The following is a 26,438-nucleotide window of genomic DNA, read 5'->3' as shown; positions in this document are numbered from 1 at the left end:
AAAAGTGAGCTGAGAATCCCCAAGGCCCCATGGTAAGTCACATGGAGAAACTGAGTCATCAAAGCCATATTCTGTGAAGAAGTTCTAGACATAGCCTTTGTCCATTGTCCCCTACACTAACTGGTTAGGCACAGTGGAGAGAGGTCTTAGCCAAGGGAGTAGTGAACTCAAGGGCTTAAATGCATTGATATGAGGCAGTCAACTTCAGAGAGAGTTGAAGAGCTGGGGGATGAGTAAGTTCTTGAAGATGCCCTTCAAAGCTCTACTAAATGTCAGTCAGTCCATGTATTAGTCTCTTTCCTATTGCTATAACAAAATGCTTGAGGCTGATATCTTATACAACAAAGAGATTTATTTGGTTTATAATTTTGGTGGCTAGAAGGTCCAAATAGCATTGAGCCAATGTCCTGGTGACAGGCCTCTGCTGCATCAAAACACAGCAGAGAAATGGAAAGTCATGTATAGAAGGAGCCAAGCACATGGGGGTGGGTGGGGGTTGCTCACCTTATTACAACCTGCTCTCTTGAGAATTTCAGGAGACCAGCATTAACTCCTCCCAAGAGTAATCTAATTGCTTGCACTAGTCTCTACCTCTTAAAGATTCCACCATCTCAACACCATCACTGAACTTCTAGGACATGGAATCTTTGGGGGGCACACTCAAACCATGCCCTAATCATAACAGCTTCCAGATGTGGGTAGAGGTGAGAGTGGAACTGGGTAATGGTGTCACTTTTTCCACATTAATAGTCAAAAAACTTTTTTTTGGGGGGGGGAGCGGAGGGAAGATGGAGTAATAAGACCACACAAAGAAAGAAAAATCTTCATCACAGTATTGCTGTTGTAGCATTTCTGTTGTAATATGCTTGAGTCACTGTTTTTAGAGGAAGAAGCCTCCTGATAAAGATGTTAGAAATTAGGAGCTCCATGATTTGTGCTGATCAATAGTAATTTTAATCTAATCTGAAAAAAGAAAGTAGGTAAAAAGGAATTAATAAGACTTAAACCCAAAGCCATCATTAATTATATATTAAAATATAAATCCTCTTATTAAAATAAGTTATTAGATTAAATTAAAACAACAACAACTATATGCTATTTCTAAGAGGCACATCTAAAACATAAGGGTACACAAAGGTTGAAAGTAAAAGAATGGAAAGAGATAAGCCATGTAAGAGTAATCAAAAAGAAGCCAGTGTTATTAATACTAGGAAAAAAGAGACTAAGTAAGCAAAAGGCATTATACTAGAGATAGAACTTTGCTTCATAAAGATAAAATTGAAATTAACTAAGAAGATATAACAATTCTATTATCTGTGTGGTCTCAATAAATCTAAATTCACAGAATTCTAACAAGAAAGTACCTCAACAATTATCTCATTAATTGATAAATAAGCAGACAAAAATTCATCACGAGCAGAGAAGATATGACTAATCCATTCAAACTCAATCTAATGCCTTTATATAGATAACCGCACCTAGCATTTGCAAAACACGTGTACTTTTCAAGTGCCCAGGAACCTTTTCACTAAGGTCAAACATGCTAGGCCATAAAGCAAATCTTGACAAATTTTGATTGCAATCACATGGAATGTTTTTTTTTTAATATTTATTCTTTAGTTTTAGGTGGACACAATATCCTTATTTTACATTTATGTGGTGCTGAGGATGGAACCCAGTGCCTCATGCATGCTAGGCAAGCACTCTACCACTGAGCCACAACCCCAGCCCCACATGGAGTATGTTTTCCAAATACAATGAAATAACTAAAATCTAACTTAGGAAGTCCCCATATGTTTGGAACAGTAAAAGTATACTTCTAAATAACTCATAGGATATCGGCTGTGCTTTCTCAGTTTTCATTTTTCTCTTTAATTATTTGTGGTTTCCTGGTTTTTCTTGTTCACTCATACCAGAGGTTTTCCCTCTTTCCAAAATACCAACCTGACTTTGCTGATCTTCTCTACTGTGTTGGTTCCTGTTTTCATGCTCTTGTCTTCATTATCTCCTTTAACTTAGAAAAAAAAGACAAATCATTAAGTCAATTTAACAATAATATTTGTACAAAGTTTTTAAAATTAAAATACAGGGTTCTTTTTCATTAACCTTTAAATAACTTTATGTAAAATATGAGAGATTTATACAATCTGAAGAGAAACCAGATTATTAAAGTAACTTATGAGTCAGTCATTTTCTAATTTTACATATAGAAAAATTATAGACAGGACAGGAAACCAATTCATAATTATTTCATTGACTGGAATATTTCCCTTAAGGTTTACATTCAAGACCAAAGAAACTTTGCCTACCACCCCAGGGCCTCTTCCTTTTAGATCCTGAAGAACACTCAAAAAAAAAAAAAAATATCCATGGTTAAGATGATCCATGGATAAGCCTGGCTCTTGCCAACACTTCTGAGTAAGCTCCAGAATATTTGGGGATTTCCAAGAAAACACGGGGGAGAAGTGAAATGTGTTCAGCATAAGTGGGCAAGGCTGCCTACACCAGAGAAGCAAGCATGTACGTAGCGCTTTCACCTCACCCAGTACTCTTCATTCCTGGACTCAAGTGGGAGACTCTTTTCCCTGACCCCTGACAGAAACAAAGCATGTTTGCTTAAAAACAACAGATTGCTTGCTTAGAAGCAAAATACCACTGAGAAACTATATTTAAAAAAAAAAACAAAAACATTTTCTCACATCTCTTCTCAAAGTGTATGCGCATATGGAGTGATTTTTTGGAAGGGTTTTCTTAACTTTCAGATAGGAATTGTCTTCTATTGTCTGAATGTCTAGATGTCCTTGGATAGGAGCCATTATACAGCCAGACTTATTGATTCATCCTTATAACAAATAATACTCACTGCAGGAATTCTTCTTAGGGTTCTAATAATACTAACTTTTCTAACCTCCTTACAACAGTTTTTTTCCATTATCTTGACAAAAGATGGTTGAGGACAAACAAGCATAGAAAGAAAAGTTTGTGTGCATGTATGAATATGTAACAATAAATCCTACCATTCTTTACAACTACAACGCACCAATTACACAGATAGATATAGGAGCTGGGTGCAGTGGTGCTCACCTTTAATGCTAACAACTCAGGAGACTGAGGTAGGAAGATCATAAGTTCAAAGCCAGCCTCATCAATTTAGTGAGGCTTTAAATAAACTTGTCTTAAAAGAAAAATTTAAAAGGGCTGGGATGTGGCTCAGTGGTTAAGTGCTGACTATACTTGATTGACTTTCTTCATGGATGTAATACTAACTGCTACCTGGGCAAAATCAATACTATTCGTGGCCTGAGAACTGTGAGGTATAAATGGGAACAGTGTCTCAGTGGGAAGATAAATTGAATTAAAAATGTTCTATTTTCTTCAACACATCTCTGGGCTAAGTCCCTGAGCTAAGGCAAGTAGAGCCATGGAGAGTCCTCCCAGGAACTTCCCTGGGGGCAGCTGTCTCCAAATTCTTAATGTCCTTATGCAGACTTCAGGTCTCCATTTTCTAGCCTCAGCTAACTCATCCTCAGGTGTTCCCCAGATGTTTTTTAATCCCATGAGGAAAAGTTCCCTTGCATCATATAGATAGTGTTTAGTACCATTTTACCACTCAGAAGCCCCACATATGAACTACATAAAATTACATTTTAGGTTTTCATCTTAGACAAATTTACTAATAGCAATTGAGATGAGTTGGGGGCTGGGGTTGTGGCTCAGCAGTACAGCGCTCACCTAGCTCGTGCAAGGCCCTGGGTTTGATCCTCAGAACCACATAAAAATAAAAAAATAAAAATAAAAGTATTGTGACCAACTACAAAAAAAAATTAAAAAAAAAAAAGAAATTGAGATGAATGCTTCTGTGCAAGGCTCTTCAATATTCACTGTTTATTCAGGTTTTGCCTTCATGATTTCTTTCCCCTTCTTCCCTCATCCTCTTCTTAACTCTCCTGTAAGAGGACTAAACACATTCCATACTCCTTCTCATACTCCCCATATCCACAAGATGTAAGCCCTTTAGTACATTTTGGTAAGTTATGTTTTTCAAGGTATTTTCTCATTTTATCTAAAATTTCTAATTTATTGGCATAACATTGCAATATAATACCTTCTATGGTTTTAATGTGATACCATTTTGTAACATCAAACTTAAGACATTCTCCGAGATTTATATGCCCAAAAAATGCTATCTTGAAATTTTTGTAACAGGAAAAGTTCTCAAAGGGAATGTTTTTCCAATTATGCAAAATGAGAGGTTTTTTGTTTGTTTTAAATATTTTTAGTTGTTAATGGACCTTTCTTTTCTTTATTTGTATGTGGTGCTGAGAATCGAACCCAGTGCCTCATGCATGCTAGGCAAGCACTTTACCACTGAGCCACAAACCCAGGCCCAGAATGAGAGTTTTTAAGACACACAAGCAACAGTGCACACTATGGTTTTGGTGAGCATTGGTGAGGTATAGGCATTGTAATTTTACAAAAATGAGCTGTTTCTTTGTGATTTGGCTCATCTTAGACGGTTACATCCTGTTCTCAGAATTGTTGACTCAAGGAATTTAGAGGAAGTGAGGTATTCTCTTAGTTTCAGGGAGCAAGGGAGTCAGTGTATGTTCAGAGAAGGAAATTTTACCCTGCTGTATATTTCCCCCTACTTTTTTTATTCCTGACTTTGGTTATTTGTGCTTTCTCTTTTTTTCTTAATCAGTCTCATGAGAGTTATGTCAATTTTGTAGTCTTCCTAAAGAAACATACATATGGATTTGTTAATCCTATTTTTTCTATTTTGTTAATTTCTGCTTTTTATTACTTTTTAACATTTTTTGGGGGGGATTTGTTTTAACCTTTTGAGTGGTGCTTAGGTGATTACCAAGTTTTTGATTTTCTAAAAATATTTTTAAGCTATAAATTTCTAAGCACTGCTTAAGCATCTTCCCACTGTTTGGGTATGTGGCATTTTTATTATCATTCAGTTAAAATATTTTTTATCTATGAACCATGATTTATTCATGTATTTGTCCATTTCTGAATATAATGGGAATGTCCTAGTTATCTTTCTTATTAATTTCTCATTTAAATGCATGACAGAATTACCCTGATTTCCATCCTTTTAAATTGTTGAGATTTACCTTATGGCTTAGCACATAGTCAATTTCTGGAAATGTTTCATGTGTGTTTGAAAGAGCATATGTATTCTTGATACAATAGTACATGTATATCCATTAGATTGCTTGTGAATCATATTTTTAAATGATTTTAAACCATATCTTTACTCATTTTTATTCTGCTTGCACTGTTAATTACTGAGAGAGGTGTCAAAAATCTTTCAACTGCTTTGAGTTTTGTGAATGTTTCCCCACTTTTGAGCCATATTGTTAGATAAGTATTAACTTAAAACTGTTATATCTTCCTAATATTTCCCCTGAAATTTTTTCTTGAAGCAATGGCTGTCTTTATCTCTAGGAATGGTTTGTGTCATAGTTTCTATTTCAGCTAATGTTAGTCGAGATATGGCAGTTTTCTATTGACTACTATTTGCTTTATATACTTTCTTTCTATTCTTTTACTTTCAAACAGTCCTTATATTTGAGTCTCCTCTAAACAGCATATAGTGGGGTCTTGTATTTTTGTTCTGATGAAGTACATTGGATATAAATACTGATATTTTTGGCTTAAATATTTATCATATGTTTTTTTCTTTGTCCTATAAATTGTTACTTTTCTTTCATTTGCGATTTTCATTAAAAAAAAAACTCTTATTCTATCCACTAGTATCAAAATTAGACTTTCTACTTTATGATTCCCTGGATTTTATAATTACAAGATTACTCAAAAACTTTATATTGATTGGCCACCTCAATCCTTTATTTTTCTTGATTTGTTATTGTCTGGTGTTTTAAGTCTACTTTAACAATTCTAGATTATAATTATTTTATGTAAAACTTTCATTTACATTTGCCCACATTTCCTACTCTTTGCTCTTCCTTAATTTTTACATCTCATAACTCTTTGTGGTATTGCCTTTCTTCTGTAAGTTCTTTAGAATTTCCTTTAGTGAGTGCCTGGAAGGGATCAATAAAATAAATCTTTTCTCAAATGAATTTTTTTTAAAAAAATGTGCTTATTTTGTCCTCATTCTTGATTTTTTTTCCATTGGCTATAACATTCTAGGTTGAGTTATTTTCTATCTTTATACTACCATTAATTCCACTCTTGGCTTTTATTGCTGAGGAAACTAACAGTTGTTTCTTTGATAGTAATTTTTGTTTTGTCTTTTGCCAAGAACTTTTTCCTCCTTAACCCATTTAGTCCCAAGCTTTCAATGCTACATAGAATGATGGGACATATGAAATAATTTTCTACAGTAATTTATGAAAACCACACCTACACTACGATATCTGTAGGTGTTGTTTTCATAAATTTACCTTGCTTTGTGTTCTTTGGGGTTTGAAATCAGTAGGCATATTTTTCATCGACTATAAAAAATTCTCAGCCCCATGTCTTTCCCTTTTCTTGTGTCAAGACTATGATTAAATACATATTAAAAACTTCTCAATGAAGCCTCCCCATCTCCTGTATTGTCCTATTTCCATGTTGCATCCTGGACATCTTTACATATCTTTCAATTAATTCTCTTTTCTGTATGTCCCACTCTGTTGCCAAATACATCTTTAAATATTTTAAGCACAGATGTTCTCATAAATATACCTGATAATTCAATATGGGAAGTCTACGTGGGTCTGTTCCTTTCTTTTGGTTTTCATTTATGTTGCCATTTTTCTATGTGCTTATGTTTTGACTGTTTGGTGAAATTAAATAAAAATGATTCATAAGCCTTGAGGTTAGAATTGAAGAAATCCTTTTGTGTGTGTGTGTGTGTGTGTGTGTGTTTACCAGGTGTCAGGTTGTTTTACCTAGATCTGAGTAAAGGTCTAGATCTGTGATCACAACTCATCAGGAATGCTTCCCCTTTCTCTTCTACTGGTTTGCTCAGTAACAAGGCAATTGTCTTTACACTTGGGGGAGTGGGGTCATATCTGATTCATCTTATCTTGAGAGGGTAGCATTTTGGAAACCCAGATCAACTGCAGAAAGATCTCCTAGTAAGATTCATCATTTTGGGTGGGCCTGGCCTTGAACTTCTGATCTAGCATCCATTGAATAGCATCAGCAGTCTAGAACAAAAGCTGTATTGGTGTTCACCTCTTTAATTATAGGACCCCATTTTTAAAACCAGTCTTTTTAGCCTCCATGCTTTGAGAGGGAGGGGCAGTGCTATGGTATAAATGTGTCAATTTGTTTCAAATTCGTATGTTGAAACCTAATTGCCAATTCAGTGATAGTGTTAGGAACTGGCACCTTTGGGAGGTGATTAAGTCATAAGGGTACACCATTTATGAACTGAATTAGTGCCCTTTATTAAAGGAGGCCTCATGAAAAAGGAAAAGAAAAGCAAGGGGGATCTCATGAATAACAAAGAGAAATCAGAAAATAGGGATCAGGGGGTGAAGGGAGAGGAATGCTGAGGAGTGATATTGGCCAAATTGTATTGTTATATTTTGTGCATGTACATATATGTATATAACAAATTCTATCTTGTTACATGTGAGGATGCAGGAAGAAGTTCCCATCTACAAACCAGGAAATGGACTCTCACCAGGCACATAACCCAGACTTGCTAGCCTTCAGAGCTGAAAAATATATTTGACTCGGTTTGTGGTCTTTTGCTACGGCAGCCTAAATGGACCAAGAGGGCAAATTACCTACCTTTTAAAGACACCCAAACTGATCCAAATAAAAGCCTACCTTTAAAAGAAAGTAATGTCCCACCTTTTTTCCCTTTACAAAGTTTTTCATTCATTTTTATAGTGTATTTTTGTCATTTTAATGCTCATCTATGACATTTTCCCACGTACATTTGACTCTGAAATCTAGAGTTAAACAACATCTTGATCTCCCCTTTCCATATTATATAATCACTTTAGGCTTTTATGACAATCTTATTTACCTACTAAAAAAAGTGTTTAATTATAAGTTGGCAAATTTTGCTCCCCATGCCCTTGCATATTGTTCTCTGTTCTTAAGTGGGTAGGGGTGGTTCCTCACAACCATAAATTACTGCACTGGCCTGAGTAGGTTCAGCCTAACTAATTGGATCTCCTCTTTGATGTCCACCTGGGGCAGCTGAAGACCAAGAGACCCCAGATATACTCAGTATCCGTATAAGCTCAATTTATCTGGCCCTAGAACTATTTAAGGCCTGGGTCAAGAGGCCAGGGGCCCATTTTCCAAGTGTCTAAATAGATGGGGGCTGAAGTAGGTGCATGCCTCATGTTCAGTGCACTGGAGTGCTTAGGATTCACATCTGAAAGGTGGCCAACCTCTACTTTGTTACTTAACCTGCCTCCCTGAAATTAGGCAGTGTACTAGGTCCGGTTGGAATTCAATGAAGTGGAACTGTGTGAGAGCAGGAGGTGATCAAATAACAGGCATCCTGACTGCTCTGGCCATGGGACACATGGAAACTTCAGGTAACAGAATTGTCTTAAGAAGTCAGAGCTGATTTCATCTTCAACAAATAAAAGGCCAATCTGTATCACAGCAACTACTGGGAATAGACTCTAAGGCCTCCTTTTCTCCACTCATCAAACACCAACCCTGCCAGATGCCTAAACACATGTGCTGCTGCCTTTATTTAGGCTTTTCTCCTCCTCCCCATAAAAAGAAAGAAAAAACAACTTAATGTCTTTCATGCCTCCCTCTTTGTTGGCTGTGCTCACTTTCCTCTGAATACCTGCAAAGGTTAGCTTAGTTCAGACATTCAATAGAAAGGTATTGTGATCTTTTTCTCTTTATATCCATCTCCCAGGTACTCCTGCTTCTGTCCTCTCCCTATTTGGTGCTTAGACAGTGGATTGTGCCTAGTAAATTCTTAACAAGTATTTGCTGAGCAAATTAATTCAAGTCTATATTGGATAGAGTCAGGTTTGCTAGTGTCATATGTAGAAAAGGACATACATCAAGTGTGGTCATGACATTTCAAAGTGGAACTGAGTGGTAGAAATACTTCATCTCCTCCTTTCTTTATATCATCCATCAAAACCTACAGGTATTAAAAGACAGTACTCTCTAGTGCTCCTAGAAAGCAGCATGGAAACTATCTGGCTGCAGTGACAGGAATCCTATGAGATAGGAAACAATCTGGCTGGAGATTGTTTTCTTATAAACACAGATTCTGAAGCCACAGACCAGACTTAGAATTTAGCCTCTATTGATAAGCCACAGTCTTTTTGGGCAAGTTAGTTAACTCAGAAGAGTTTACTTTTACCATGAGTTACCAAGCTAACACTTCTACATAGCTAACAATATTTTATATTAAATTCTACCCGTTCCTAACAAACTGTTTCTGTGGGGTGATTTCACACATGGCCTGCCTACTCCCACAAGTTATGATCTGGCCCCAAGATAAGAATCACATTCTTACATGTGGTCCCCTCAAAATCTAACTGTGCTTCTTCTAGTGGAGGCACCACCAGGCAAAATCTAAGTTACCAGGCTGTAGGATGAGTGTCCTGATGTTCTCTCTGGTTTAGATTTGGTATAACTTATTCCACAAAAATATAACACACAAATGGCTCTGTATATTTTCCTATCTAAAGTAAGTCACAGCCTGTTTACATTTGAGGAATTTCTTTATTGGAGTTCAATCTTACCTCACCACAATTACCTGGTCTTTATGGCAGAGCAGAATGAGCCCTGAACAAAGTATTCATAATATTTTACGACAGACAATATACACATGTAGTGCATGAAATCTTTACAACACATTCCAAAACAAACATTTGACAAGATTTAGAAACATGATTCTCTCGATTACTAGTAACTACTTAGTTTTTTAGCTACCACAATAAAATGCTCTCCTTCCCAACATTCCTATTCACAGGAATCCCTGAATTGATTCTTTCTGAAGGTGCAAATTCATGTTGAAGATTTATGTTCCATTAGTTATTGAAGATGGCAAAATACTCTCCATTGTAGGACCTTTTATGGTAGAATATGTGAATACCAGGTTTTCACTCATCACACAGTCATCATTTATTGAGGGGGTTCATTTGAAACTTTAATTTTCACCCATTCAACTCTTGAATTACAATAGTACATTTCACTCAATTTGCATTTTGATAATATTCTCCTACTCCTGTTAGATTTATAAGTCTATGCTTTTTACTTTACTACAAGGAAATCCAAATTTTTCTCATCCTATCTCCCAAACCATTCAATTACATTGTTAATAATCCATGATTACTAATAAATAAATTTATATTCCCTGAAGCCTATCTCTCCCTGAATTTGCCCTTTGGAGGCTCTTCTTGGATTTTTTTTTTCCCCACTGACCAATACAATCTTATTGGGATGCAAAGCTATGCCTGAATTTCCTACATTTCTATTCACAAAATTTACCCAAATATGAACTTTCTAATGGTGACTTTGTGATTTCTAATTGAAGTTCTTCATATACATTTTTATGTCCAGAAATGTCTGCTCACTTTGAGGATTTAAAAATATCCCATTGTTTTTGATAGGTTTTATTCCCATAATGGACTATTTTACACTCCAAAAGGGCTCAACTACTTTAACACTGGAGCCTTTGCTGATTATGATTGAAAATCACATAGTAAAGATTACTCTTGATCATCTAAAATGGTTTCACTTATACTATGAAATTTGTAAGCCATGAATAAGGGCCTCAGAAATTCTTACATTCATAAGGTGTTTCTTCTATTTGAGTTCTTTGAGACTTAGTAAGCTCTGCCTCCCACAGAGGCATCCTCATCCTGGTCCCATCCAGAACATTCCCTCCCTCGTAGATTATCTTCTGGGATGTGCTACTATAACTTTCCACATTTATCACATTTAGAGATTCCTCTCCAGTATGAATTCTTTTATGCTTGGTGAGATTTGATCTGATATTAAATGCCTTCCCACACTCATTACATCGGTATGGCTTCTTTCCAGTATGAATCCTTTTGTGTTGGTCAAGGACTGATCTATAATTAAAGGATTTCCCACATTCACAATTATAGGGCTGCTTCCCCTGGTGGACACTTTTATGGTTGATTAGACTCGAGTGTGAGATATATGCCTTTCCACATTGATCACATTCATAGGGTTTCTCACCTGTGTGGATCCTTCTATGCACCGTGAGGCCAGAGCTGTTCCTGAATGCCTTCCCACACCTATCACATACATAGGGTTTTTCCCCTGTGTGGATCCTCTTGTGTTGAGAAAGGAGTGAGCTGTAACTGAAAGATTTCCCACACTCGACACATTTGAAGGGTTTCTCTCCAAGATGGACTCTTTTATGGCTTATAAGTGTTCTGCTAGAGAAAAAAGCTTTTCCGCATTCATCACATGTATAGGGGGTCTTACCAGGATGGGTACTTTTATGGTTAATAAGGCTTGAGTGTGAGATGTAGGCTTTTCCACACACATCACATTCATAGGGTTTCTCCCCAGTATGTATTCTTTTATGAACTTTAAGGCTTGAGTTGTTTCTGAAGACCTTTTCACACCTGTCACATTCATAGGGTTTCTCTCTAGTGTGGACTCTTTTGTGTTGAGAAAGGAGTGAGGTGTAGTTAAAAGATTTCTCACATACATCACATTTATAGGGCTTCTCCCCAAGATGAATTTTTTTGTGGTTTATGAGGGTTCGGTATGTGATGAAGGCTTTCTCACACTCATCACACTTAAAGGGCTTTTCCCCAGGGTGTACACTTTTATGATTTATAAGGCTTGAGAGTGAGATGTAGGCTTTCCCACATTCTTCACATTTGTAAGGTCTCTCCCCAGTGTGGATTCGTTTATGTACTTTAAGGCCTGAATTGTTTCTGAAGGCTTTGCCACACTCGTCACACCCAAAGGGTTTCTCCCTTGTATGAATCCTTTTATGCTGTTCAAGTGCAGAGCTATAGTTGAAGGATTTCTCACAATAGGTACATTTATAAGGTTTCTCCCCTAGATGAATTCCTTTGTGATTTTTAAGGCTAGAGCGTGAGATATAAGCTTTCCCACACACATCACACTTATATGGTTTTTCTCCAGTATGAAGTCGCCTGTGGACCTTGAGGCCTGAATTGTTTCTGAAAGTTTTCCCACACACATCACATACATAAGGTCTCTCTCCAGTATGAATAGTCTTATGTTGAAGAAGAAGTGAGTTATAACTAAAGGACTTGCCACACTCCTTACATTCATGAGCTTTTTTTCCTGGGTGAATGCTTTTATGAACTGCAAGGCCAGAGCTATAGCTGAATGCTTTGCCACAGACATCACACTTGTAAGGTTTCTCTCCTGTGTGGATCCTTTTATGAACTATAAGGCCTGAGCTGTTCCTGAAGGCCTTTCCACATTCATCACATTCATAAGGTTTCTCTCCAGTGTGGATGACTTTATGTTGAATAAGGAGAGAGCTATAATTAAAAGATTTCTCACACTCATCACATTTGTAGGGTTTATCTCCAAAGTGAATACTTTTATGATTTAGGAGTGTTCTGCAAGTAATGAAGGCCTTCCCACACTCATCACATTCATAAGGTTTCTCACCTGTATGGATTCTTTTGTGGACCCTCAGGCCAGAGCTATTACTGAAGGTCTTCCCACAGATGTCACATTCATAGGGCTTCTCCCCTGTGTGGATCCTTTTGTGGACTCTGAGACCAGAACTATTCCTGAAGGCCTTCCCACACTCACCACATTCATAGGGCTTCTCCCCAGTATGAATCCTTTTATGCTGGTCCAAAACAGAGCTATAATTGAAGGACTTTCCACATTCGTCACACTTACAGTTCTTCTCCCCAGAATGGGTACTTTTGTGGTTTATAAGGCTGGAATAGGACATGTAGGCTTTCCCACATTCATCACACTTGTATGGTTTCTCCCCAGTATGGATCCGTTTATGGACTCGAAGGCTGGAGCTGCTCCGGAAAGTTCCTCCACAGTCATCACACTCATAGCGTTTTTCCCCTGTGTGCATAATTTTATGTTGAACAAGGCGGGAATTATATTTGAAGGACTTCCCACACTCATCACATTTATGTGATTTCTTAAGAGCAATGGTATTCTGCTGTAGGCTGGCATGAGAGTTTCCATTAATGCTCTCAAAACATTTACCTTGTTCACTGCTTTTCTGTTCTATAGGGACGGTCTGATGTGTAACATGCTTTGAGCTCAGATGTAAGCTTTTCTCAGATGCCTCATCTCGTTCTGTTTTTATATTTGTCGTGTTCTTGGTTTTATCAATCTTCTCCCTGATGCCACTTTTGTCTTCCTTCATTCTTTTCCACTCAGGCTTTTCCAATTGATTCCCTATCTTGCTATCCCAGTCATGAGTTTTATCAATAGATTCCTGCATATGATCCTTGTGAAGACCTTCCATTTTTGGCCACTTAGATTCTGCATTTCCAACATTTTCATATTTTTCAGTTGATTCCTCATCCTCAGTGCCCGTCTTCAAATGTGACACTAAACCAAGAAAATGAAAATGATACCTGTTCACTTTGTTTAGAAAAATCTGGAAGAATAACATTCATTCATTCACTTGATAAATATTTATTGACTGCATGCACCATAGATACCATTTTAAATACTGCAGATGTAACAGTAGACATGACAAAATTTCTGTTAAAACCAGAGCCCTGAATTTCAGATCAAAGAGCTTTCCAATTCTTGCATTACAGTTTAGCATGACAGCAAGTTGAAATGATGCACAGAATAACAGATAACACTGATCAATTTTTGAACAATGTAACCTAGTCATGGAACAATGAACAGAAGGCAGGAAAAAATCTCTGAAGAACAGGAGACAGAAAGATTATTAAGATAAAAGTTAGGTTAGTCATAATTTGGGAGGGCGTGGGGAGGGTGTTACTGGGTACTTTACCACTAAGCTATATCTCCAGTCCTTTAAAAAAAATTTTTTTTAATTGTATTTTATTTTAAAACAAGGTCTTGCTTCAAATTTACAATCCTCCTGTCTCAGTCTCCTAAGTCACTGCAATTACAGGCATGTGACACTGTGCCTTGCATAACTTTTATTTTTAATTATGAAAGTTACACATAATCAGCAGAGGACAGGCAAACTAAAGAAAAGAAATCAGTACCTGTGTAGAGGTATCAAGGAGGTGGTTGTGGTTATGAAATCATAAGGATGATCACTGCAGAGATTAGAAAGAAAACAACCTGCAGCTGCCTGAAGTTGGTTTGGCCTTCCGGACTTTCCCTTCAAGGAAAACACTGGCCCTGGAAAGTGATTAGGGAAGAACTCTACATGAAAGAACATGTTCTGGCCATAAAGCTTTTATTCCTACTTATAAACAGGCTAACTATTGGGTAAATCAAAGATTAGATGCAAAACCATGAACCAATGAGCAAAGAAAATACAGTTGGCTCACCATATCTGCAGATTCTGCATCTGCAAATTCAGCCAATAATGAATTAAAACTACACAGAAAAACAAAATTTCATCCACATGGAATATGTACAGACTTTTTTCTTGCCATTATTCCCTAAAAAACACAGTATGAGAAAGATTTATATAACATAAATGTGTTATAGGTATCATAAATAATCAAAGGATGACTTAAAGTACACAGGAGGATGTGTGTTGGTTATATGCAAACACTATGCCATTTTATGTAAAGACTTGAACATCTACAACAGATTTTGGTGTCTGTGTGTATGTGGGAGTGTCCTGGAACCAATTCCTTTTGGCAACCAAAGAATTAATGGAATACTTCCTAAGTTCAAATACCCAGCTGTATGCCCCTGAGAAAGTTATTTAATCTCCTTATACAGCACTTTGCTCCTGTGTAAAATGAAGGCAATAGAGTTGTTGTAAATATTAAATGATAATATGTGTAAAAGCACAGAGAATTGTGCCTGTTCTTTGGTGAGTGCTATATGTTATAATTATTTGTTGGACTATTAAAATGAAGTCAAGTTATTTCAAGTCGAGTTATTGGATTGAGGTTTAAACCTGAGTGATAAAGCACATGACTCAGAAAAGGTAAAATTCCAAAAACAGATTCTAAGATCTTTGTTCCCTTGAAGTCATACTACATATCATTTGTTCTCCATTCGTACCTACCTACTAAAATACTAAGTCCTGAGAAGAAAAGATACTATTCTAAGCTAGTTACTCCTAAACCTTAGACAATGAGACATTTGCGATTAGACTTAATTAATTTTGTATTTCTCCTCTTATCCTGAATGCATATCAGATTCTTGGATAATTACTTTGAAATTTGGATAATCGTACTTTGAAAACTCTATAAGTAAATATGTTAGGAGGAAACAGGATCAATAAAAGGAAGGTAAAATATATATTTTAGAGTACATATGAATAAAGAATCACAGTCAAGCTGGGCAGTGGCACGTCTGTAATCCCTACTCAGGAGGATGAGGAGAGAGGATTGCAAATTTGAGGCCAGCCTCAGTAACACAGCAAAACCCCGTTTAAAAGAAAGAAAAAGTAAAAGAAACAGTCATGATCTAACTTACGGATAGAAAAGACTCCAAATTAAAATTTACAAAATAGGGAGGTTAGGGTTGTGGCTCAGTGGTACAGCACTTGCCTAGCACGTGTGAGGCACTGAGCTCAATTCTCAGTACTACATATAAAATAAACGAATAAAATAAAGGTCCATCAACATCTAAAAAATTTTTTAAAAATTTTACAAAACAGGAGAAGCAGTTAGGAACTCAGGAGATCACTAGGAAGACAATCATTCAATAGACATTAAATCAAAAGGTGTTTCAGCTGAGAGAATATCACAAAAATGACTATTATGTAATTAAATATTATATAATATTAAATACTAAGTAAGAATCAACTGAGGTCACTGAGGAATGGTGGCATGGCTTACTTCCCTGCTTCCTTTTATTACTTTGGATAAAGTGGTCCATGTCACTTAAAGTGTGAGGGCTACTATTTGGGCATAATTCCAGAACCATTAGCAGCAATACATCTGTGCTCGGAATGCTGTTCCCATACATATCAGGTCCCTGGTCCACTCATTTCCTTTTCAACTTTGGCCCTTCCACTTATACTCTCCAGGACAGAAAAATGTTTATGCTTCTATAGTAATAAAGCCAAATTTCTCCTTTAAAAAAATACAAAAGAAAAAACCCACAAAAAATTGTTAATGGAAAAAAAAAGGCTAAAGGGGTACAAGTCATACTAGATATTAAAATATACTATTAAGCTTCTATAATTAAAATAGTGTGGTACTGTCACATAAATAGAAGAAAATTCAGAAACTTCCCCAACTACACATAGAAATCAATGGTAAAGATAGTATCTCAAATTACTAGGTAAAATCCATCTTTTATGTTTTAACAACTACAAAGCCATCTGGGAAAAGATATTAGATCCATTCTTCATAACATACATAGGAGTAAACTCCAAATGGAACATAGCTCTAAATAAAAAAGCTATACAAAACATGGGTGAATGCCTCTATAACCTGGGTATAGAGAAAGCTTTCTATAAAGATGCAAAATAAAGACTGAATTTAACCACATAAAAATAAGATTTTATGGTAATAATACTATAAGCAAAATTGAGAAATAAAAGACAAAATAGAAGAAAATATTTGCAACATAACATACATAAGGGCCAATATCCTAATATACGAAGAATTTTCAAAAAATGAAAGAAAATAAGACTAAAATTCCTACTGAAAAACAGGCAGAAGATATGAACAGATTATTCACAAAAAGAAATACTAAACATGAAAAGATATTCAACTTCACCAATGAAAGAAACATAAGAACTATAGTAAGATACCATTTTGCACCTGTTACATTGGCAAATTATTCAAAATGCGATAAAATATTCTATTGAGGTTGTAAAGAAAAAGTATTCTCATACATTGCTAGGAATACAAATAAGTACAACTCCTGTGAGTAGAAAATCTGCCGATATCCAACAAAACTGCATACACATTTCCCCTTTAATTCCAAAACTCCAGTTCTAGGAATTTATACTAAAAGAACACTTCCAACAAAACAAAAGTATAGCACAAAGTTTTTCATTATAATATTTTTTGTTGTTGTTGTTTTTGTTTTCAGTTTTTGGTTTATTTTGTCATTTTTTTTTCTTTTTCATTATAACATTTTTATGACTGCAAAATCTGGAAAACTACATAAATGTTCGCGTATAGATGATTATGCTATGGCACATATGCAAAATGCAGTACTAAAAAATGATGAGGAACATCCTATTAACATGCAGCAATTTCCAGGATACACAGTATTATAAAGTAAAAGTGAAATAGAGTATATATGCTAAAGTTTGTGTAAGAAATAAAGGAAAGTAAAGAAAAAAAGTAGCTATCTACTTATCTTTACAGAAATACCAGAAAATTGTCATTACTTAAAAGGGTGGAGTGGGAGAAGACAGCAGAAGGGAAAGGGGAGAAATATACTCTATAGCATCTATATAGCTTTTACTCATGAAAGTATAATAATGTTCTGCATATTCAAAGAATAATATTAAATCCCTAATGATGAGAAAGGGGGAAATTGAAAAAACAAAAAGCAAACAGAAACAAATGAACTCATTTGTGTTTCACATGAATATCAAAACCACAGGGAGGAAACAAATACAAAGAACTAGTTCATGTAACTTAGGAACATAATATTTGACTATATACATTCAGGAAGATAGGATAGGAGTGGTTTGGTGCACAGAAGGATATCTATAAATTACCCTAAATGATTGAAAAAAATATTGTATCTATGAAAGAGCAAGACAATAAAATGAAGTAAATGTTAACTATGGGTGAATTTGAGTAAAGGGTACCTTTTTTTGTATTATGCTTTGTCTTGAAATTTTTCTGTATGTGTGAAATTATTTCCAAATAAAATGTCAAAAAGTAAATATATAAAAAAAAATTCTCCTCTTTGTACTACTTTCACCACTCTGTTTCCTACTAGTGTCTTGATAAAATGGTCGTGTCCCATCTCCCCTCTAGCCCCGTGGAATTAACCTGATTTCTTCTATTCAGACAATGCTGAATTAGCTTTTTCTAGGTCAGGTGCTTGCTCCCCAGACTGCTGTCCCTTGGATGCTGCTGGCCTCCTTGTTCCATCTTGAATCTTCTCAATTTACTCTATATACTTAGATACTAACCCCTGGACAAAACTCCTACCACTCCTATAAGCTGTCTCTTAAATATTCATCTCTGTCCCAGATCCTTCTCTTCAATTACAGAACTGATTACAATTATCTTTAATTACAGACCAAATTATCCACCCCTGCTCCTCCCTTTGCCTAAACCAGAAGGAGGGCTCTTATTTTCCTAATCTATTCCAAAACAGCCCATAAAATCAGCTGATTCCATTGCTTAAATAGTTCTCAAGCTCCCACCTATGCCTCCATCTCCATTTTTGCTAAGACCTTAGTTTAAACCCTTCTAAATTCTCTTCTGAGCTGCTACTATAGTCTCTCTGCCTTCATTCTTATGACTGTCCACTTCTTCTTCCAAAAGCTTTTAAGAATTTTATACAATGCGTACCTGATCACTCCCTGCTATGGTTTGCATGTCCCCGTCAAAACTCATGTTGAAATTAAATTGCCACCATTGAAACAGCATTAAGAAATGGGTCTTCCCTACCCCTCCCCTCCTTTCATTTTCTTCCTCCTTCTTTACCTCCCTCTGTCATTCTTGGTACTGGAGGTTGAACCCAGGGACACTTTACCACTGAGCTATATCCCCAGACTTTTTATTTTTGAGACAGGGTCTCCCTAAATTGCTTAGGGCCTCATGAAATCGACAAGGCTGGTCTTAACCTTGCAATCCTCTGCCTCAGGCCTCCTGAATCCCTGAGATTATAAGCATGTGCCACCACTCCTGGTGCATCCTTTTCTTTCTTTTTTTGAAAAATTATTTATTTATAGTACTGGGAATGAACACAGGGTACTCTAACACTGAGTTACATCACTGGCTTTTAAATTTTGAGATGGATGTTGCTAAACTGCTCAGGCTGACTTGGGACTTGTGAGCCTCCTGTGTCAGCCTGGACCCCTTCCCAGTAGCTGGAATGATAAATGTGTGTCAAACAGTCTGGCTCTCATTTGTTGTTGTTATTTGTTTGTTTTTTGAGATGGTGTCTTGCTATGTTGCTCAGGTTAGCCTTCAACTCCTGGGCTCAAGGGATTCTCCTGCCTCAGTTTCCTGAGTAGCTGGGATTATAAAAGCACACCATAGAAGCCTGACCGAAGTGGGACTTTTAAGAGGTGATAAAGTCATGATGGCTCTGCATGTTATGAATGGATTAATGCTATTATCTTGGGATTGTGTTATTTATAAAAAGCTTAAGCCTGGCACAATAGTGAATGCTGCTCAGGAGGCTGAAGCAGGAGGATAACAAGTTGCCAGCCTGGGCAACTCTGTAAGTCCCTGACTCAAAATAAAAACAAAAAGGGGGCCAGGTATATAGTTCAGTGGTAGAGTGCCCTGGGTTCAATATTCATTTAAAAAAAAAAGTGAAAGGGCAAGTTCAGCTCCATTCTGCCCCTCTCTCTTTGCTGTTCTGCCATGTTATGACTTCCACCATGAGGTCACAGCATAAAGACCTTCACCAGATGCCAATGCCTTGATCTTATCTTGATCTTGGATGTCTTAGCCTCCAGAACTGTGAGAAATAAATTTCTCTTCATTATAAATTACCCAATCTGTGATATTTTGTTAGAGCACAAAAAACAAAGTAACACATTTCCCAGGCCAATCTTCTGCATCCAACCACTTAAAACTGATTCTTTGAACATAAAATAGACCATGCCACTCTCATCACCTCATTGCCACTACATGGACTGATTCTGAGTCTGCCCTTTCTCTGAACTTTTTAACAGATTCTTAGCTCCTTTCATGTCCTTCGGGATTATCTGATTGGCTGCTGACTGGCCTAGTCTGCATGTAATCACAAATACTTAACTATATACCTCTCTACGCTAGTCATAAGCCAGGGATCTCCTGGTTCTGGTTCTGTTTAATCATCTCTGGATAGGTGCACAATGTCTATCACTTGGTGTAGTTCACTCCACTTACTGAGTAAAATGAAAACAGATCAACATATTCACTGAAAACAGCTCAAAATTCAAATTAATCAGTATCACAACTAAGAAAATGTGAAACAAAAATGCAGAACACCAAGATAGCACTGGAGTAAGTGCTTCTAAAAACTAAAGGCCTTAAAGAGAATGTAACAAAATATTAATTTATGCTCATAAGCAATACTGAAAATGCATTCTAGTTATCTCTGAGGCTGAATGCTACACAAGAAACTTAGATTATGATCCATACCTTGCTTTCTTTACCCTGGTCTTGAGCTATTCCTAGGAATAAAGAGAGATAAGACAAGGTCTAGCCATCAAGGTCCCTGCAGACAAGAAGGAATGCCTCACTGGAAAACAATCAATGAGATAAAAATGACAGAGACAAAGAGTTCAGATAGAGGAAATGCGTGGGGGTGGGGAGTACAGGAAGGAAAGACTGCCTAGAAGAACTAGGAAGAGGGTGGGAAGAAAAGAGTAAGTAAGAGGGAAGAGCAAGCGTAAAACAATTGATGTTCACCACCCACTAGACATCTGGAACACAGGACAGTTGGCAAAGCTGGACAGGTGGGCAAAAATAAGGGCTGTACTAGGGTCGGACTCATACTAAGGAGTATAGACTTGTTTCAGGAGTTTTAGACAAAGGAAAAGCAAATGTACGTAAGGATTTTGAAAGATCATTTATTTTACTAAATCAGAGGTTAGTGATCATTTTCAGTAAAGGACCAAAGAGCAAATATTTTAAGCTTTGTGGGCCATATAGGATGGTGCTTATTGTTTTTTTAAAATATCCTTTAAAATGTAAAAATCAGTCAGGTACAACGGTTTATGTCTATAATTCCAACAACTCAGGAGGCTGAGGCAAGATAATAAATTTGAGACCAGCCTCAGCAACTTTAGCTAGACTCTTAACAACTTAGTGAGACCTTATCTCAAAATAAATAAAGGGAACTGAGGATGTAGCTCAGTGGAATAGCAAAGTACCCTTGGGTTTAGTCTCCAATACCTTCCCCAAAGGGAAAACTCATTCTTAACTTATAGTCCATACCCACAGATTACAGGCCCAGTAGTTTCCCAACCTACTGCCTATTTGATAATATAAAGGGACCAGAGTTACTTTAGGATAGTGTGATAATGGTATTGTAGCTGTTAGAGGTCCCCATTTTAAAAAAATATGCCAACTGAAATATGCATGGGTAAAATGGCATGGCATCTAGAATTTACTTTTAAAATACTTCAACAAATTTTAAAAAAAAAATGAGACAAATGTAGCAGAATCCTGAAAAGAAAGATCACTCATACTAACTGCAGTGGGAGCATGGATTAAGAGGGAACAGAATCAAGACCTGGAGTTCTAGCAGGTTATTAAAATCAGGAAGACTAATGTGGGGCTGTCACATGTCCCCTATGACACAAGAAAGGAATTACTCCAAAATCACAACTCTTCCACAGAGAGGGCCAGAAAGGTCCGAATTTCTTAGAAGTTCTCAAAGCTGGATGGGAAACCCCTCTCTAACCAGTTTTCAACAGGGATCATGACCCTGAATATCTGGTTAAATTAGTCAAAGTCAGTCACAGAATTCTCTCCATTCTTTACTAAACGATGTATCACTTACAACCTGTGGCATTTCTGCCAGTACCAACAAATAGTTTGTGATTTACTACCATTACCAACAAAAGTACATGCTGATAGTAAGAACGTGAACTCAATTTTTGTCTCTGCACCAGAGTCAGGAGCCATTCCTTAAGAGCCTAGACAACTCACATGAGCATAACTGTGTCTCACTCTGGGGGCTGAAAATTCTTTCCTATAATAACAGACTGCAACAAGAAACAGGTACAACATATCAATCACTACTCTGAATTTCCAAGGGGCAACAATATTTCACAAAGCAATCTACTATCTCAAGTGTCACACTGGGATTCTGCCCCTTAAATTCTTGGATTATATTTGACTTGGAGATAACTGGAGAAAGAAAAAAGAAAATGAGAGAGAATGTACCACAAAATGGTTACTAACAAAGAAGAAAGAGAACCTAGAACGAGGAAACAGGCAAATGAAAGCTGGGACTAAGGAGTGAGCAAAGAAGGAAAGAAAAGTGATATGCAAAGGATAAAAGAGAAAATGGTTTCTGCTGTCTAGTTATTTTTGCATTTAGTTTGTGAATATCTGAATTGTAAATGGTTAACATGACTTGTTTCTATTGCTTAAAAACACCAGTAAGGATTAAAGGTGATTTTTTTCTAAAGGTAAAAAAAAAAAAAAAAAAAAAGAAGAAGAAGAAGAAGAAGAAGGAACAGACTCATACCTGGTAATGGAGAATAGATTTCCAATTGGCCCAGGAAACAAGGTAAAGGAGATTTTGAAAAGCAAGTTGAGAGATGCGCTGAAGCTAAAGGGGCAGGGACTGGCTTGAAGAAAGTCATGGATAAAATTAGTGTCTATTAGATCAGTGAAAAACAAGTCTCCAGAGGGAAAAACTACTTCATTCTTATATAGTTTTATTTGTTCTCTAAACACTCTACACAGTAATTAGGATACTGATTTGACATTTTAACAGTCTGTCAATAACTGGCTGAGTTAATGTAAAACAAACATTCCTTAAAAACCTTAATCTAATATGATGGCATTCAGTACTATTGTTAGGGGTAACAAAAAATTGGAAATAATCCAAATTTCCCTGAATGGAACTAAAGCAAATTATGAACGTTCAAAACATCTAAACAATGACCAATCCAAAACCACGGCTCTGTAAAACAAAAACTGTTTTCTAATATGCAGGGATCTGTAAAGCAGATTAAGTGGAAGAAGCAAAGGGCATCAGGATGTACTGTATCACCTTTGAAAAAAGGGAGAACTAACTACATTTATATCTGCCAGTTTTTAAATAAATTTTGGGACATACACTCAAACTAAAAGTGGTCACCAAGGAAGTGAGAGTTGATAAACAGCTAAGCAGATTGGGGGGAAATCTTTTCACCAACTTTTTAAGTTTTTATTATTGAAACCATATGAATATATTATATATTCAAAAATTCATTAAAAAAAAAGTTGGGCTGGTGACCTAGTCTAAACGTCTTAGAACAACACAACCAGCCCTGGACTACCCCCAACCCACATTTGTCTTATATTCCCACAATCTGGTTTCCTCCAGGCTTTCCCGCAGCCTAGAAGCCTCTTCCACCTTCTTTCTCCCTACACTAGTCACTCCTCAGATTTGAAGGCCCGAGGCAAGTCGTCTTCCCCAAGCGTACCCCTGCCGGGGGCCGCAAAGCACTTTCTGGGGGCTCCATCCACACCTGCAGCAGGAGTCTCTCAACACTACTCACTCACTCACCAAAAAGAAGGAGTAGGCAGGTCGAATCAGAACACCCCTAAGGATCCTTCTGGCGCTAGAATTTCCTCCTAAGTCCCAGGGCCAAACTTAACTGTAACCGCGGCACTACAGGGTAGTTATTTTAAAGCGCTTATTTTCAGGATTGTCTACCCTCCACGTCCAAGACAGCAATGAACAGTTAAGGAACACGGGGGGCGGGACACGGTCCTTCCCTGGAAGTCGGGGCAGCCCTAACACGACCCTGGCCTGCTCAGACCACAGGAGTTGGAGTCCTGTCAGTTTCAGAGGCGAGCCCTATACCCTTTGGCAGGCCTGAGATTTTCTTTCCTTCCCCTTTTCTCCCCTGGAACCCGCCTCTTGAGACGTGTGTGGGGAGGGCATGCTTTCTCCCAGGTCCCGCCCGAGACCCAGGGGGCAGCCTGGACCAGGCCAAAAAGGGAAGGGCGTGGCAGGCAAGGGCCAGGGGGGCGGGAGCGCAGGCGGCCCGGGACTCACGTACTGGCTGTGGCGGCGCCGCGGGAGCCCGGCCGCCAGCGGGACAAAAGCTCAGACGGCCCGACCGGAAAGACCTGCGCCAACCCCAGGGCACTTCCTATGACTCTCTGGGAAGCTGGAGGACTGACTCGATGGTATGCCCTCTTTTGGACACGTGACCGGGCATCCTCTTGGCCCGCTTAGGCTTGGAGGAAGATCCTCCAACTCCGATTTATTTAGTACCGGTGCTGTGGTCCGCACGTGGGGCGCGGCCTAGAAATTACAGGCGGAGTTTCCTGTTTTCGTGGACTTTACGTTCCAGGATAGAATGGGGCGCGCGGTAGGAGGGGAGCACAAGTGATAAGCATGTGGATTGGTAGGATAAATACCTAACTTCCTACCGTTGTACTGGAACACATAGTTACCGAATGAAGCCGGGAGAACGACCTGGGGAGTGGGGGGATCCAGATGGGGTCGGAGGAGAACCCGGGGCTGGGGTTCCCGTAAGCTGTTTCCAGAACCTAGTGCGGCACGGACATAGCGGGGCGAGAGTGTAAATCCACTGCTTGGGTTGAGAACCCCCACCGAACCGCCCTCTTTGCCTGCTGGATTGAGGAAAGGAGCTAACCCCTGGGTTGTAGACCAGACCCCTTACTATGCTGGCTTGCTGGATTCGCACTGACCCGGCCTTTCCACACCCTGTCTAGGTGAGGGCTCCAAAACCCAAAGCCTAAAATGACTGCAAAGAATGTGTTCTTCCCATTCTGTTAGTGTTGACATTTAACTTTTTTTTTTCCCCCATTTAAATGGATTCAGTGAGATCTAAAAACCCATGAGGATTTGATACTATCATCCACTTTTAACAGATATTTTTGTAACTGGGAATTTTTTTTTTTTAACCTTGAACTTGTGTTTTTATTTTATGCTTCTCAGGGGGACTTTTATCCTAATCTAAAACGTTTTTATTCCACATGCTTCACTGAATTTTATCCTGTTAGATATTTTATGCTTTGAGTTTTATTGTTCATCTGATAAAAGAAAAAACTTGAGATGACCTAAAATGTAGTTCCAGGAAAGAGGATGGAGAAGAGAAATCAGAGAAGCTATTTAGCTAACAGCTTCAGACCAAAAACAAAACACACACACAAAAACCCACTAAACTGCTTCACATTCTTGAGTGTATAATTGATACTACCCATTATGTGAGGAGTTCTCACATGTTGAAGTTTGAACATTGGAGAAGCATGCGGAGGCAAGCAAATAAAGCAGGGTTTACTTAAAAAGGGTAATTAAAAAAAGGGGGGGGGGTAATATAGACTTCTCCCAGGAGGGAGAAGGGGGCCATAGCTGGTATCCTGATATCCCAAGAAGAGAGGTAGTTTGCCCTTTTTATATGTCCTAGGCTGCCTTTGTTCTGCCTGCTTCCTCTTATCTTTCTCCTTCCTGCATATGTGACTAGGTGGGATGGCCAAAAGGTGGGAAACAGGTGGGCTGAAGGGGTAAGGGCAGGATGGTGCAGCCCAGGACTTATTAATTAACAACCTTGTAGCTCCCTGTAGGGAGGGGCAATTCCTGGGACAGTTTACCTCAGCGACAGGTTGGAGCTGGGACAGTTTCTTGATAAGGGTGGAGGAAGGGCTCCAACTCTTGGGCTCACTCAAAATTAGCTTCCTTGATCCAACCTGACTCGATTTACCTGTCTATACTGACTGCCTGTATAATTCTGGCTTCATAATTAAACCCTTAACTCAAAACTTCAGGAAGCACCAAGTACTTTTCCTTGCTGGCTATCCTTCTGTCCCCAAAATGCCTGGCTTGGCCTTGTCCCTACCAGTCTTTCTATAGCTAATGTGGGGTAGAGTCCTTTCTTTCCCCAAAGTTAAAAATGCTCTTGGCTCTGTGCTGGTGGAAAATTTTCCAATTACATAGCCCTGCTATAGGTAGTTAGGGGAAATTATCCCAGTATCTGGTTGGACCTTTTTCTGGTTAACATCTGTAGTGGCTCAATAAACCCTCTTATTTCCATAGATCCCTTGTTTCTTTAGGATTTTGGTTTAACACACCCTAGCAGACATCTCCATAATGAAATGATCACTTCACAATTATTTTTCTTATTTTAAAGTGTTAATTATTATTAACAAAGCTGTGTAAGTATGTTGTAAAACCTTATGTTCAGTTCTTACACCAAAACTTAAATGCTTTGGAAGTATAACTTTTTTTAAGTTCAAATTATACTAGGGTGAATTGTACTGATGGCTGGAATGAGCTGGGGCTCAGCATCAATTTTATGCTTAGTTCTCTTTTGTATCTATGGAAGGTCTGAGTCAAAACAGAGTAACTCAGTGGAGTAATGTTGGCATTTAAATAGCAGTATAGGAATTTTGTTTGTAGCAATAATCCTTTGGTTGTATCTGGACTGCATGCCAGAATTCCACATACTCAAAAGGAAGTCTGGGCGAGTGGGAGGTTGCTTTGTCCTTGAGCAGCAGGCAGTGGTGAACTCTAGTAGGAAG

The 26,438-nt window shown here is 37.8% G+C and overlaps 1 protein-coding gene across 5 annotated transcripts; it reads right to left on the bottom strand.

Moving 5' to 3' along the window:
- Positions 1 to 332: 332 nt before the first annotated feature.
- On the bottom strand, positions 333 to 24,019 carry Zfp62 (ZFP62 zinc finger protein). 5 transcript variants are annotated; one of them, XM_076856521.2, is made up of 4 exons: positions 23,951 to 24,019; positions 11,173 to 13,518; positions 1,945 to 2,014; positions 333 to 963 (listed from the first exon to the last, which is right to left on the bottom strand). In XM_076856521.2, coding segments are annotated over exons 1-4 (2,427 nt in total). In that variant the 5' UTR covers positions 23,952 to 24,019; the 3' UTR covers positions 333 to 953. The 5 variants fall into 5 exon arrangements, with proteins under 5 accessions (XP_076712636.2, XP_076712637.2, XP_076712633.2 ...); XM_076856522.2 differs by lacking the exons at positions 333 to 963; positions 1,945 to 2,014 and adding an exon at positions 22,423 to 22,521 and having other exon boundaries at positions 9,701 to 13,518; positions 23,951 to 23,992; XM_076856518.2 differs by lacking the exons at positions 333 to 963; positions 1,945 to 2,014 and having other exon boundaries at positions 9,701 to 13,518.
- Between the last annotated feature and the right edge of the window lie 2,419 nt (positions 24,020 to 26,438).

The sequence above is a fragment of the Callospermophilus lateralis genome, chromosome 5, assembly GCF_048772815.1.
Source record: "Callospermophilus lateralis isolate mCalLat2 chromosome 5, mCalLat2.hap1, whole genome shotgun sequence".
In the NCBI taxonomy this organism is placed as follows: Eukaryota; Metazoa; Chordata; class Mammalia; order Rodentia; family Sciuridae; genus Callospermophilus; species Callospermophilus lateralis.
Note: the sequence above shows the minus strand (reverse complement) of the source record. Positions and strands in the feature narration are given on the sequence as shown.